General features: G+C 42.6%; 2 protein-coding genes across 2 annotated transcripts; both read right to left on the reverse strand.

The window, feature by feature from the left end:
* Positions 1–1179: 1179 nt before the first annotated feature.
* Positions 1180–2112, reverse strand: LOC105065252 (olfactory receptor 2V1-like). Its single transcript, XM_010950321.1, has one exon. It carries the CDS (start codon positions 2110–2112, stop codon positions 1180–1182), a length of 933 nt encoding a protein of 310 aa, XP_010948623.1.
* Positions 2113–12634: 10522 nt separating this feature from the next.
* LOC105065251 (olfactory receptor 2V1-like) lies at positions 12635–13579 on the reverse strand. The gene has a single exon (XM_010950320.2). It carries the CDS (start codon positions 13577–13579, stop codon positions 12635–12637), a length of 945 nt encoding a protein of 314 aa, XP_010948622.2.
* Between the last annotated feature and the right edge of the window lie 1802 nt (positions 13580–15381).

Genomic DNA, 15381 nt, shown 5'->3' on the forward strand with positions numbered 1-15381 from the left:
ACAGACTATAACAATGTTCTGGCTGTTTTCAAGATTTTATACTTAATGCTTATATTTAATGTACAATTTCAAGACAGGACAAAACTCTTTACTTTGCTTAATAACATAAGATACATTGAAATGGAGTTTGTGTTACAGTAAGCAATTAGTAGTTAGTGAGACAGCAGGGAAGGGGGAGGGTCACCACCATTAAAAGAATGTCACAGCCATTGAGGATAGGACAAATACTGGTTAGAACCAACCAGGCCCAAGATGGCAGAAGATTCAATTTCCAGTAGACCTTGGGCCTCATTACTCCCTCATTGTAATGTATTAGCGTGATAAATGGCACACCTACAGGTGCCGTGACAGTTCCCAGGCTGACCATAAAAGACTAAGAAGTAGGCAGTGGCCCAATTCCTGGAAATCCCTGCCTTTTCCCCCAAACAATTGGAATAACCCTCCCATTTGTTAGCACATGAAATTACCCAACCCATAAAAACTAACCACCCCTGTACCCTGGGGCCTCTCACCTTCTGAGAAGGCCCACACTCTGTCTATGGAGTGTGTATCTCCCCGAATAAATCTACTTTTGCTCTACTTTGGCTCGCTCTTGAATTCTTTCCTGTATGAAGCCAAGGACCATCACTTGACAGGGCACGTCTCAGGGACTCGCCTGGGACCTGGGACTGACCATCCTATCGTGCCCCACTCTCCTGCAACACCAGGGAATGTTAGACTGACTCTACTGGTAGCTATGATGGTACAGACGATAAAGTGAAATCCAGAGAATGAAGTGATGCCCAAGGCTGCACACCTCCTACATGTCAGACTCTCGCTCTGACCTTTGCACCACATTTCAGGGGGCAAGTGACTTCTGAATTGGGTCCCATGCTTCCGTCACTTTTAATGTGCAGTTCAGAAGAAAACTGCCCCTAGCAACCCTAGGGAAAATGTGAACAGTGGACCTAAGGACCTCTAATGGATGGAAATGGTGGTGCTCAGTGGAGGAAAGGCTGTGAAACTGATCACTGACATCTGTCACCCTGACGTCTTCCACCCAAATGTTTTCAGATTGCTCACTCCAACCAACCAGAGGGGCCCATTGAGTCCAGAGGAGGAAGATGAGCCACAAGGGAACCCGAGCTTGAAGAGGAAGGAGCAGAACAAGAGAGGAAGCCCCCAGGAGGGTGGGCATGTCTACACTCCCCATCTCCCCAACACCTTCTTCAGGGCCCTCCCCACCTCCCTGTTCCTCAGACTGTAAATGAGTGGGTTGAGCATTGGGGTGAGGATGGTGTAGAAGATGGAGGTGACTCGGTCTCCCACCGGTGTCCTAGCAGAGGCTCTCTGCATGTAGCTAAAAATGGCTCCCCCATAGTAAAGACTCACCACAGCCAGATGGGAGGAGCAAGTGGTCAGTGCCTTCTGTTTCCCCTCAGTGGAGGGCATTCTAATCACAGCCGTGAGGACCCGGGCATAGGAAGCCACAATGACCCCCAGGGGCAGCAGCAGCATGACCACACAGCAAGCATAGACGAGGTCCTCGAAGAGCGAGGTGTCGGCACAGGAGAGCCGCAGCAGGGCGGGGACCTCGCAGAAGAAGTGGTCCACCTGGAGGGAGCCGCAGTAGGGGAAGCTGAAGACCATGCCCACGTCGACCATGCTGTCGGCCACTCCACCCAGCCAGGATGCCAAGGCCAGGAGACAGCAGGCCTTCCAGTTCATGAGCACAGGGTACTGCAGGGGGTGGCACACAGCCACGTACCTGTCATAGGCCATGGCCGCCAGGAGGAAGCACTCAGCTCCTCCTACCATGACCACTAAGAAGACCTGAGCCGCGCAGCCGCCCCGAGAAATGAACCTCCTGCCCGACAGGAAGTTGGCTGCCATCTTGGGCACCACTGTGCCCGTCGTGGTCAGGTCCATGAGGGACAGCTGGCTGAGAAAAAAGTACATTGGGGTGTGCAGGCGCCTGTCGGCCTGGATGAGCAGGAGGAAGAAGATGTTGCCGGCCAGGGCAGCAGCAGAGGCCAGAAGGACAAGGGAAAAGAGGAGGAAGTCATAAGGTGAGTGGCTGAACAGGCCCAAGAGGATGAAGTCTGATAGGGAGGTGTGGTTCCAGATGTCCATGGCCTTGACCCTGAGAAAAAAATAAATGTGCAAACATAAAAATAAAATGCTCACCCGGCATCTCCATCATACAAGGAAACTCTCTTTTATCTTCTAAAGATCACTGCCCAGGTTCTGTCTTAGCCCCATCCTTTCCTCCTGCAGTGAAAATCCATTTCCTCTCAGTTGCCCTCAGTGGTTCCCAAGCAAGATTTGATCTTAGCTTCTCTTGATAGACTAGTAATTGGGCCCCCAGAGAAGGGGGGTGGGGGGTGTAAGTTATTTGTCTCCGAAAGGTACACAAACATTTAAAAAGCGAAATACGCTTCCAGCCAGCTTTCCGACGCAGGGATGTCTTTTCTCAAGGACTTAGGATTGGTCTCTCTCAACTGCAACCATCAAGGAAGATAAAGCTCCTATTTCTCAGGCTTTACGGGAGGGCAGGACCCTAAGTCCAGCAGGCACTTTGCTCCAAGGTGCAGAATTATCTCTTGCCATAACCTGTGAGAAGTTTGTATTTCCTTTGGATAAAGCCAACTAACTAACAGAGACAGTCCTCCCAATTACCAGGGGAATGTAGGATGAACCCTGCGAGCCAGATGGCGCTGTCGAGTCCTCTTCCTTGAGGACAGGTTACTGTGTATCTCGAGAGCATGTGTGTAATGGGTTGCCACCGCCTGGCTGTATGAAAGGCGGTTTTCCTTCTGTCTTTGCAACCTCTTAGCAGGTCGCCTGTGATGCACGTCACATTCTGATTTAATGCTTATTCGAAAATAAAACTCTTTACTTTCCCTTCTACCTTTGTGGGGAGGTTTTCAGGGTAGGGAGGAGATTTGGCTTGTAATTATATTTCCAGAGTCAGACAATCATGGCAGCGGAGAGGGAAATCCTAGGACATACTGAGTTACAGAGACGTGCCCGCAAAGGGGGCCAGAGCACAGCTCAGGGAGGTAGATTCCAAGATCAGCACTGTCAGGAATCCCACCGTGACATGGGCCATGGGTGGCAAGGGCCCAGCAGGTCTGCCTGCCGACTTTGGAACTCAGTCCAGAGACTGGAGAACAAATGAGCAATGATAACAGTTTTGCCCAAGAAAGCCAGGATTACGGTCTTTCACGTCTCAGATACTGACAGCCTTTGTCACTTGACAGCATAGAGGTATCCCTGTGTCCAGCCTGACACTCTCTAGGCTGAAGCCTGAAGTCAGAGTAACTTCACCACTTCCCAGTCACCTTTGGTCCCTCATCTGTTAGGTTTTCCCTCACCTCTTTAGCACCTACCACCCCTAGTCCCTTCCCCAAAGGTCACCTTCCACCCTGACCTGCAAATCTCAGCCTGGGAAAGGGTCTTACACACAGACTCTCCTCCACCTCCATGGCTCCAAGTAAAAACCTACAGCGCTAACTGCCCAAGATGCTCCTCTGCTTCTTACAGAATTGATGAGCTCATGTCCCAGGTTTATACCTCCAGTTTCAGAGCAGGTATCTTGGGACACTCCAGTCAGCTCATAATGACCCCAGGGAATAGACAGACACTCCACCCCGCAGAGGAAGCCAACATTAGTGAATGGCTTCAGGACAAAGTTCATTCCCCATAGCCCTGGTCCTGGAGAATACCCCAGACTCCCACTTAAACAAAGGAAGGAGGCATCCCCTTGACACATTCACCTACACTCCCGCTCAGGGGTCTTCACCCCTACTTCACCCCTGGGGGCTGGGAGAGAATGTGGTCACACTGAGAGTTGGAGTGAGGAGTGAGTATCTAGCTAGACTCTGGAGGTTTTGTCATAGATGACAGAAAGTGGAGCCTGCTCAGTTTTTCTACGAAACTTGTACTCAATGGATGTCCTATACATTTATAGGCTCAATTATTGGTTATTCGTTTTTCATTTAACAAGTAATTATTGAGCACTGTGGAATTAAATGAAGACCAGCCACACGAGGAAAGCAAAGGGTGTTTATTCAAAGCTTGCTCTAGCAAGGGAGTCAGCCCCTTTATTTAGATTTTGGCAGAGACTCAAAGTCAGGCAGAGGAGTTGGGAAAACTTTAGAGGGGAAAAAAGGAAGTTCCAGGAGTGCCCTGATTGGAGGATGCTGGTTTGAAGAAGCTGTAGGCAGGCTAACAAGAGCAGGATGATTGGTTAGCGTACATTTGGCTCTCTGTCGTTGGTCCTAAATTGGAAGTGGGGCAAAAATTAAGGGCTTTGTCAGTTATTAATCAAGTCTTGGCCATTTGGGTCTATTGTTACAGAAGGGACTGTTTCATTTCTGAGATTGTTACTAAAGCTAGCACCCTGACTTCCTACAAGCCTGGCTTACAGCAGGCTGGCTTTCTGCGCTGTTTATTTGTACGTAAGAAGCATGATTTCCTAGGTAAGTTTCTGCAGGTTGTAGGTCACAGTTCCATTTTTATATGTGGTCCAGTCATTGCCTGTATATTCAGTCTCTCAGCAACTATAAATATGAATATCACACTGTTGTATGTTACATACGAAAGTGAAGAGAGTAAATCCTAAGAATTCTCATCACAAGGACAAAAATTTTTTTGTATTGATATGAGATGATAATTAAAGTTAACAAAATTTTGTGGTAATCATTTCATGATATAATTTAAGTCAAGCCACTATGCTGTACACCTTAAACTTAATACAGTGGTGTTTGTCAATTACATCTCATTAAAACTGGCAGGGGAGAACACTTATAATAAAAAAGTTCTAACGATGCTAAAAAAAAAAAAAAACCAGGAAAGAAAATGTGATGTATATACGATGGAGTACTATTAATCTATTAAAAAATAAGGAAATCCTACCATTCGTAGCCATACGGCTGAAGCTTGAGGGCATTCTGTTAAATGAAATAAATCAGACAGAGAAAGACAAATACCATATGATCTCACTTACATGTAGAATCTTAAAAAGAAAGAAAGAAAGAAAGAAAGAGTTTCCACCAGCTGCCAGAGGCTGGGGGCAGGGAGAAATGTGGGAGAATTGCGTGAAGAAGGTCGTCAAAAGGTACAAACTTCCAGTTATAAGATAAGTAAGTTCTTGGGATGTAATGTACAGCGTGATGACTATAGTTAACAATACCACATTGTATTTTTGAAAGTTGTTAAGAAAATAGATCTTAAGAGTTCTCAACGCAAGGAAATAACTTTGTAACTATGTTTACTAACCTTATTGTGGTAGTCATTTCACAATATACACATATATAAGATCATTATATTGCACCCCAGAAACTTATACAATGTTATATGTCAATTATATCTCAATAAAACTGGGGGAGGGGGGAGAAAAAGAGAAAAAAGATGAAAGAAATCAGAGTTTCAAAACACGTGACTATCAAAGTCTGACTTTTGGGTGGTAAACATTCATGCATTCTAGGAATAAACCCCAATGTTTGTCATAGATTGTCCTCCTATATTGCTGGATCAACTTGCTAACATTTTGTTTAAGATTTCTCCTTCCATTCATGTGGGAGTTTGGCCTGTAATGTTTCTTCCTTGTATTATCCTTGTCAGATTATGATACCAAAGTGAAGTTGTCCGATGAAAACGAGTTGGGAAGTCTTCTGTCTTTTTCTGTTGTCTGAAAGATTTTAAATTGGTGTTATAAACATTTAGAGGAATCACCAGTGAAGCCTTCTGTGCCTTTTGGGGGAATGAGGGCGGTGGGGAGGTGGTAATTAGGTTTTTATTGATTTATTTTTTAATGGAAATACTGGGGATTGAACCCAGGACCTTGTGCATGTTAGGCAGTCACTCTACCACTGAGCTATACCCTCCCCGCCCCCGTACCTTTTTAATACATGCTTTTAATGATAAAAAATTTCTTTGAAGTACAGCAATTGTTTTTTTGTTGTCATTCAGTTTAAAATATGTTGTATCTCCATTGTGGTAGTCTTCTTTGACCATGGGTTATTTAAAATTGTGAACAAAAAATACTGCAAACCATATCAGTAAACAAAGAATGTGGAAGCCATCAAGTCGTCAGTGGCTGCCACCACCCCCCAGTGAAGACAAGCCTGCAGCCCGGCCTCTGCAGCCACTCTGCAGTGGTGCACTCTGAGGGGACTCAGAATAAGAAAGGACAGGACATTGGCCATAAATAGGTATGTACTTGTCAAAGGAATGAATTCAGTGAGCCCAAATGTTTGCTTCCTCCCATACATAGAAAAGCGCTAAATTCTTTAACTTGAGATGCCTGGTTTTCTTTAGTTAACAAGTAATCTTTTAATGTTTCAACTACCTGGTCTTTGTTGTAAAGCTCCTATATATCCTGGCTCCTCCCTTACCTTTTCAGAGCAGTCCCTCAGAGCGGTCTGAGAGGCTGTCATCCCGGCTGACACCTCAAAATTGTCCACCAAATAAAACATAACTCTCAACCTTTAGGATGTGCATTTATTTCAGTTGACAAAACTATACCCCTTAATTTCCAATTAAGCAATCTATCTTCTAGTGGTTTCATTGTTACTGATGAGGACCCTCAAATCAGAAAGGGCTTTGAGTGTTAGCTGGGGTGAACTGAAACAGCCCCACCTAATGTTTCACGTAGCCACACCTATAAGGACGTCAGATATGGGGAGGGTAGAGGAGCATGTGACAGGATGCGCTGAGCAGAGCCAGCAGGAGTCTCCTTACCCTAGATGCTCTGCACCAAAGCCAGTCTGGTCAACATGACTCATACTTCGCATGATCTCCCTTGAGAAAGGAGTCTGCTCAGATGTTAGCTTAGTGCTCCAAGCTGATGAAGACCCCAAACCCTGTGCGTAACCAAGATGATTAATGCCTCTGTTGGAAGGATAGACTCGGCTGAATCATGAAGTCTGTATTTACTACCTTTTATATCCACCCCAACCTCCTCCACATCTACCAGCTTGGCTGAGTGGCCATCTTCATTTACCTCCCACCTGGTCTGCCCCCTGTCTTTTTTGCCCCATCCCAATTAATGTTGCTGTACGGCAGGCATGCTGATATTTTAAAAATGAAGACCATCTCATACCGTGCCTTCAACGGTGTATTAGTTTCCTACTGTTGCTGTAACAAATGACCACGAACTTGATGGCTTAAAAGAACTCTTTCTCTTACAGCTCTGGAAGTCAAAATTAGTACAAAATTAGTTTCATTGGTTTAAAGTCAGCATGCCATTTCCTTCTGAAGTCTCTGAGGAAAAAAATTCTTACCTTCTTCAGACCCTAGGGGCCATCTGTATTCCTTGAATTATGGCCCCTTTCTCCGTCTTCAAAGTCGGTAGCCTAGCATCTTCAAATCCCTGCTTCCACTGTCTCATCTCCTTCTACAGTCAAACCTCCGTACCCCTCCCTCTTGTGATTCAGTTTAGGGGCAGATGTCCCAGGGCAATGTCCCCATCTAAAAATCATTATCTTAATCAACATCTTCAAAGTCCTCTTTGCCATTTGTATTCATTTCCTGGGGCTGTTGGAACAAAGTAACATAAATTGGGTGACTTAAATAACACACATTTATTGTCTCAGTTATGGAGCTAGAAATCTGAAATCAAGGTGCCTGAGGGCCATGCGGGAGAATTGGTTCCATGCATCTCCCCTAGCTTCTGCTAACATCAGACATTCCTTGGCTTTAAATGACATTCTCCTGGTGTCCCTTCACATCATCTTCTGTGTATGCCTGTGTCTGTGTCCCAAGGCTCCTTTTCCATAAGGACATCAGTCATATTGTATGGAGGCCCACTCTAAAGACCTCATCTTAACTTGACCATTGACAAAGACCTTACATCCCAATAAGGTCACATTCACAGGTACTGGGGGACTTCAATACATCTTCTTCATGAATTTATTTATAAGAGCATATGTATTAAAAGATATAATGACCATAAGTAGAGTAGACACATAAAATGCTTAATGAGTAAGACAATTGTTGTTAATGACAGATTTGTTCATAAACATGAAACTGCGAAAGACCTTGCAGGGCCTTCTTGAGGACAGCTCCCTGCCATCCCCACCCCGCCACCATGTCCCCTGCCTCTTGTTTGTAGAATAGCTTTAGCCTCCTAGGCATTTCCCGAGTTCCAAAGAGAAAAATTAATCAGAAAAGTGAGAAAATGCAGAAACAAAGCAAAACAGTCAAGCAAGACAAAATAACAACAGTTAAGCCATAAAGCAAAGTCAAGGACATTTAGTTCCCCCTCAAAGGCTATAGGTGATATCCTGAGCCACATCCTTGAGTTGCTTTATAGACACTAAAACCCCCACCAGGTGGAAGAAGCTAACCGCATAATGACCCTGAGCACAGAGCCACGCGGTCAGCTGGAGCCTGAGGATTGAGATGCTGATCCCTGTGACATCACACTGTTACCTCACCATCAACCAATCAGAGAACGAGCATGAGCTGATCACACACCCTGCAACCCTCTCCCTCACACTGTATTTATTTATTTTTTAATTCTTTTTTTTTATTGAGTTATATTCAGTTTACAGTGTTGTGTCAATTTCTGGTGTACAGCACAATGCTTCAGTCATACATGGATATATGTATATTCATTTTCATATTCTCTTTCACCTTGAGCTACTACAAGATGTTAAATATAATTCTTATTTTTTTATTGAAGTGTAATCGATTTACAATGTCCATTTCATGTGTATAGTAAAGCAACTCAGTTATACATACATTTCTTTTTCAGATTCTTTTCCTTTACAGCTCATTACAAGAAATTGAATATAGTTCCCTGTGCTATACAGTAGGTCCTTGTTGTTTATCTGTTTTATACACAGTAATGTGTATCTATTAATCTCAAACTCCTAATCTACCCCTCCCCACTCTTTCCTCTGTGGTAACCACAGTTTATTTTCTATGTCTATGAGTCTATTACTGGTTTGTAAATAAATTGTGTATTTTTTTTAGATTCCACCTATAAGTGACATCATATGATATTTGTCTTTCTCTGTCTAACTTACTTCACTTAATATAATAATCTCTAGGTCCATCCATGTTGCTGCAAATGACATTATTTCATTCTTTTTTTATATCTTAATAATAGTCTGTTGTGTATATATATAACATCTTCTTTATCCAATCATCTGCTGATGGACGTTTAGGTTGCTTCTGTGTCTTGGCTTTTGTAAATAGTGAATAGTGCTGCTGTGAACATCGGGGTGCATGTGTCTTTTCACGTTAGTTTTATCTGGATATATGCCTAAGAGTGGGATAGCTGGATCATATGGTAAGTGTCTTTTCAGTTTTTTAAGGAACCGCTATACTCTTCTCCGTATTGGCTGAACCAATTTACATTCCCACCAACAGTGTAGGAGGGTTTCCTTTTTTTCCACGCCATCTCTAAAATTTATTATTTGTAGACTTTTTAATGATAGCCATTCTGACTGGTGTGAGGTGATACCTCATTTTAGTTTTGATTTGCATTTCTTTAATAATTAGTGATAGTGAGCGTATTTTCATGTGCCTGTTGACCATCTGGATGTTTTCTTTGGAGAAATGTCTATTTAGGTATTCTGCCCATTTTTTGATTGGGTTGTTTGTATTTTTGATATTAAGGAGTACAAACTGTTTGTATATTTTGGAAATTAGTCCCTTTTCAGTTGCATCATTTACAAATATTTTCTCCCATTCTGTAGGTTGTCTTTTCATTTTGTTTATGGTATCCTTAGATATGCAAAAGCTTTTAAGTTTTATTAGATCCCAATTGTTTATTTTTTCCTTTGTATTTCCATTACTCTAGAAGCTGTTTTGATAAAAAAAAAAATATTGTTGTGATTTATGTACAAGAGTGTTCTGCCTATATTTCCCTCTAGTTTTATAGTATCTGGTCTTGCATTGAACTCTTTAATCCATTTTGAGTTTATTTTTGTATATGGTGTTAGAGAATGTTCTAATTTCATTCTTTTGCATGTAGCTGTCCAGTTTTCCCAGCACCACTTATTGAAGACTGTCTTTTCTCCATTATATATTCTTGCCTTCTTTGTTGTAAATTAATTGACCATAAGTGCATGGATTTATTTCTGGACTTTCTATCCTGTTCCATTGATCCCTGTGTCTGTTTTTGTGCCAGTACCATACTGTTTTGATTACTGTAGCTTTGTAGTATAGTCTGAAGTCAGGGAGCATGATTCCTCCAGCTCCGTTCTTCTTTTCCAAGATTATTTTGGCTATTCAGGGTCTTTTGTATTTCCATACAAATTTTAACATTTTTTTTTGTTCCAGCTCTGTGAAAAATGTCATTGGCAAGTTGATACGGATTGCATTGAATCTGTATTACATTGTCTTGGGTAATATGACCATTTTCAACAATGTTGGCTCTTCCAACCCAAGAACATGATATATCTTTCCATCTATTTGTGTCATCTTAAGTTTCTTTCATCAGCATCTTATAGTTTTCAGAGTACAGGTCCTTTATCTCCTTAGTTAGGTTTATTCCTAGTATTTTATTCTTTTTGATGCAATGATAAATGGGGTTCTTTCCTTAATTTCTTTTTCCATGATTTCATTGTTAGTGTATAGAAATGCAACTGATTTCTGTGTATTAATTTTGTATTGTGAATCTTTACTGAATTTGTTGATGAACCCTAGTAGTTTTCTGGTGGCATCTTTAGGATTTTCTATATATAGTATTATGTCATTTGCAAACAGTGACAGTTTAACTTCTTCATTTCCAATTTTGGTTCTTTTTATTTCTTTTTTCTCTCTGATTACTGTGGCTAGGACTTTCAAAACTATGCTTAATAAAAGTGGGGAAAGTGGGCATGCTTGTCTTGTTCCTGATCTTAGAATAAATGCTTTCAGCTTTTCACAATTGAATATGATGCCAGCTGCGGGTTGGTCATATATGGCCTTTATTATATTGAGGTATGTTCCATCTATGCCCTTTTCTGGAGAGTTTTTCTTTTTAATCATAAATGGATGTTGAATTTTATCAAAAGCTTTTTCTGCATCTACTGAGACGATCATATGGTTTTTATTCTTCAATTTGTTAATTTGTAATTCACATTTGTTAAATTTGTTAATATGTAATTTGTCTATTCGTATTTTCTATTTCTTCATGGTTTAGTCTTGGCAAATTGTATCTTTCTAAAAAATTGTCCATTTTTTCTATATTGTCCTTTTTGTTGGTGTATAATTGCTCATAGTAGCCTCTTATGATCCCTTGAATTTCTGTGGCCTCACACTTTCTTTAAAAGCCCTTCCCTGAAAGCCGTTGGAGAGGTTGAGTCTTTTGAGCATAAGCTATTCATTCTCCTTGCTTAGCCCTGTGATAAACACTATACTCTCCTTCACCATAACCTCGTGTCAATAATTGGCTTTGCTGTGCAGCAGGCAAGCAGACTCAAGTTCAGTTTGGTAACAAAAATGTTTTATATTCAGTAATCCATTCCTTTGAACCTATTGTTTTATTCTTTAGCCACACCTCTATCTCAGAGTGTCTAAGGCAGTAGTCATGAGCTGAAGAAAAAACACAGTAAGCCTTCTTCATATGTCACAGTTAACCTAAGTATAAACTTATTATTGCAGATCTTAATTGCTGCAAAGATGAATATAGAATCTGTTCATTTACATACAACAAATTACTATTATGAACTTTCAAATAGTTGAAAGAGAAAACTAGATGAACTGTTAATATGAATATTAAGAGAAAATATTGAGATTGTGCATTAGAAAGAACATTTTATTTTCACCAACAAGTATTTATAAATATTTAAGTAAAAGGGAGGAATTAGTCCCAGGAATTCCACTTATGGGAATTTATTTTGTGGTCAGAGTCACCCTTGATAGTGGCTAAGATGTGTGGGAGGGGGGTGAGGAGAAGTGGGTGAGCTCAGGAATGCTTGAGAGGTGAAGAAATTTCCCAAATAGGTTTCTTTCTTGAATGACTCAAGCTTAAATGGAATTAATTAAAAATAAACATAGCAAAATTTACTTTGTTTAATGTTACAAATATTAATCTATTATTTATTTCCCTCCCTCACAGGTCAGGTTTCCCAGAAGCAAGGTGAGACAGGCTTTGCATGCACAAGGTTAATGGAGATTCTGCTCAGTATCAAGACCTGTGAAAAGAGAAGGTGGATAAGAAAGTAAAATTGGATGCAGAGAGAATTTGCCTCTGGTGCCTCAGATGATCCCGTGGAGTGCTCTGGAGATGGGGAACTCTGGAGCTGGGATGGCCCTTCAGGGTCAAACTGAGGCAAGGTGTTCAGGCCTTTGCACCCTCCATTGACCACCTCATGGGATTCAGGCAGCCCCCACCCACCTAAGGAAAAAGGCCTAGGGCAAGGTGCCTCTCTTCAGCCATGGGAAGCCACTTGCCAACTCTCCCAGCAGCTGTGGGATGGAGAATCTGTGTCTTCTATTTTTGTAAACCTGTTGGTCCCACCTTTCATCCAGATTGCCCACACTCATCATGAACGTGAGAGATTGAACTGATGTACAAATCCGATTAACCCTGTCAGAGAATGGCTCTTATTTTTAGTAGGGCACATTCAATATTCTCCAATCACACCACAGTTGGTTAAGCCAGATTCCATGGAACTCAACCCATACACACAGTGTCAGTTCCAAACTAGCCCTACCCCCCACCACACGGGCACCTCCCCAGCAGTTTCCTGAGAGCAGCAGCGACTTCCTTGTTCCTCAGGCTGTAGATGATCGGGTTGAGCACAGGGGTGATCACTGTGTAGAAGGCAGAGACCACCTTGTCCTGCCTGGAGGAGTGGTGAGCCTGGGGCCGCATGTAGGTGATCATGGCAGCCCCGTAGAAGAGAGTCACCACTGCCATGTGGGCAGAGCAGGTAGCAAAGGCCTTCTGCCGGCCGGCAGCAGAACGCATGCGGAGCACGGTCACCAGGATGCGCAGGTAGGAGGCAGAGATGACGGAGAAGGGCAGGAGCAGCATGAGGACGCAGCACACGTAGATCATAGTCTCATACAGGGAGGTGTCGGCACAGGCCAGCTTGAGCACTGCTGGGATATCGCAGTAGAAGTGGTCAATCTCCTGGGAGCCACAGTAGGGAAAGCTCAGGGTGAAGATGGCCTGGATCAGTCCATCCACCAGGCCAGAGAGCCAGGACCCTGCCACCATGAGCCAGCAGACACGGCGGCTCATGACCACTGAGTACCTCAGCGGGTGGCTGATGGCCACGTAGCGATCGTAGGCCATGAAGGCCAGCAGGAAGCACTCATCCCCCAGCAGGGTGACGAAGAAAAGGATCTGGAGGCCACAGCCTGTGAAGGAGATGGAGCCACCGCCCAGGAGGAAGTCAGCAGCCATCCGCGGCACGATGGTGGAGATGAGCATGAGGTCCATGAGCGCCAGCCAGCGGAGGAAGAAGTACATGGGGCTGTGCAGGCGGGGGTCGATGCTGATGAGGAGGACCAGGAGCCCGTTGCCAGAGAGGGCCGCCAGGAACACGAGCACGATGATGGAGAAGAGGAGGACATGCAGGGGTGAGTGGGAGAAGAGGCCCAGGAGGATGAAGTGGGAGATGAGAGTCTGGTTTCCCTCCAGGGCCATTGCTCCTGCAGAGGGATGCGCCAGGCAGAGGGCTGGGCTCTGGAAGCAGGAGGTTTGTGTTTAGTGCCATAATGCAGAGGTCATTACTCTTCCAAAAGCTTTGCCCTCTTCAAATACCTGGTTCAGAATAAAGGCAGGGCCCCTTAAGAGAAAGAATCCAAACAAACCTGCAGGCTGTTGTTAATCGCTGCTGTTTTAACTTCTAACACTTTCTGCACCTTGTTGAGAAGCAGATGTTAAGCTCTTTTGCTAAAGTGGGCACGGCTTCTGCTTCTGCCTCTGCTGGGATGGGTCTGCAGTCCAGTCCACCTAGTTGCTGCTTCTACAAAGCCCTAGGCCAGCCTCACTCAAGGATATGCTTTTTCAGGGAAAAAAGTACTGAAGGAGCAAAGACACTTACCAGCTGTGTGAATGGGCACTTACAGAACCTCTCTGGGCCTGTTTTCTCATCTTAAATTGAGATAACAAGTATCTTATAAGGTGACAGTAAAGATGAAAGAGACAGCGTGAGCAATGCCTCGTAGGACAGAAATGGTGACAGCTGACTTTGCTGGAGCATCTGCCAAGTGCCAGGCAGCGTGAGGAGCACTGTCACATTCTAGCATTCAGTCCTCATAACTGCCTGGAAAGAATGATCACTTTGGGGAAAGTGAGACACCAGGAGGCTTATTAATTTTTTTCGAGCACGAAAGGCTAAAATATTTTCTAAGAAGACAGTAAATGAGAAACTGGAGGCAACCCAAAAGCACAACACAAATGAATAACTAAATTATGGTATGCTCAAACGATAAAAGAATATGTTGTCAAGGAGATATTTATGGCATTTTTAATAGATATTGAGCAAAAAAAAAATTATATCAACTGAGTATTTTTAAGTATTTCTAAAGACTGGAAGAAAATTTGCCAAGATATTAACCATGAGGTTCCAGACAGGTAGTGAGGTTAAGGGTTATCTCGGTGGATATACAATTTAATTTTAAAGCAACATTATTCTATATATAAGATCAATCTCCAAAAATCTGTGTCTTTCCCATACAATACCACTAATTAGTAAAAATAGTAGAAAAATATAAATGTATCTTACTCACAACTGCAACAAAACTAAACTACCGAGAAAAGAATACTAATGCTACAAATTATAAAACGTAACTGAAAGAGATAAAAGAATGCCTGAGGAAAGCTATGCATGTTCTTAGAGACATAAGCTTAGCACTGTAAACATGTAAATTCTCCACAATATTAATCTATAAGAATCCATGTGATCTCAACTGCAATTTGAAAATGACAGTGTACAGTTAGAATTCTCTCACAAGTCACCCAAAAGCAGCAAGGAGATAAGAGCAGAAACATAGCACAGGTTAGATGAAGTTGAGATCGCTAAAAGTGGAATCTACAAAATAAAATTGGAAGGGACACCGAAAACAGTAGAAACTGATCAGGATGAAGAAAAAAGTGAGGAAAGGACATCTGTGAGCATAGGAATCTTTAAAAAATGATACAAATAAACTTATTTACAAAACAGAAAGAGATTCATAGAGATAGAGAACAAACTTATGGCTACTAAAGGGGAAGTGGGGAGGGAGGGATAAATCAGGAGTTTGGGATTAGCAGATAAAAACTACTGTATATACAGTAGATAAACAAAGAGGTCTTAATGCATAGCACAGGGAGCTATGTTCAATATGTTGTGATAACCCATGATGAAAAAGAACATATATGTATAACCAAATCAGTATGCTGTACACCACAAACTAAACACTGTAAATCAACTATACTTCAATAAAAAGAAGAAAAAGCTTGCA

Source organism: Camelus bactrianus, chromosome 3 (assembly GCF_048773025.1).
Source record: "Camelus bactrianus isolate YW-2024 breed Bactrian camel chromosome 3, ASM4877302v1, whole genome shotgun sequence".
Lineage (NCBI taxonomy): Eukaryota > Metazoa > Chordata > Mammalia > Artiodactyla > Camelidae > Camelus > Camelus bactrianus.

What these genes read in the sequence shown, in the direction of transcription:
- LOC105065252 (XM_010950321.1), bottom strand. Translation starts at nt 2,112, where the DNA reads ATGGACATCTGGAACCACACCTCCCTATCAGACTTCATCCTCTTGGGC.
- LOC105065251 (XM_010950320.2), bottom strand. Translation starts at nt 13,579, where the DNA reads ATGGCCCTGGAGGGAAACCAGACTCTCATCTCCCACTTCATCCTCCTG.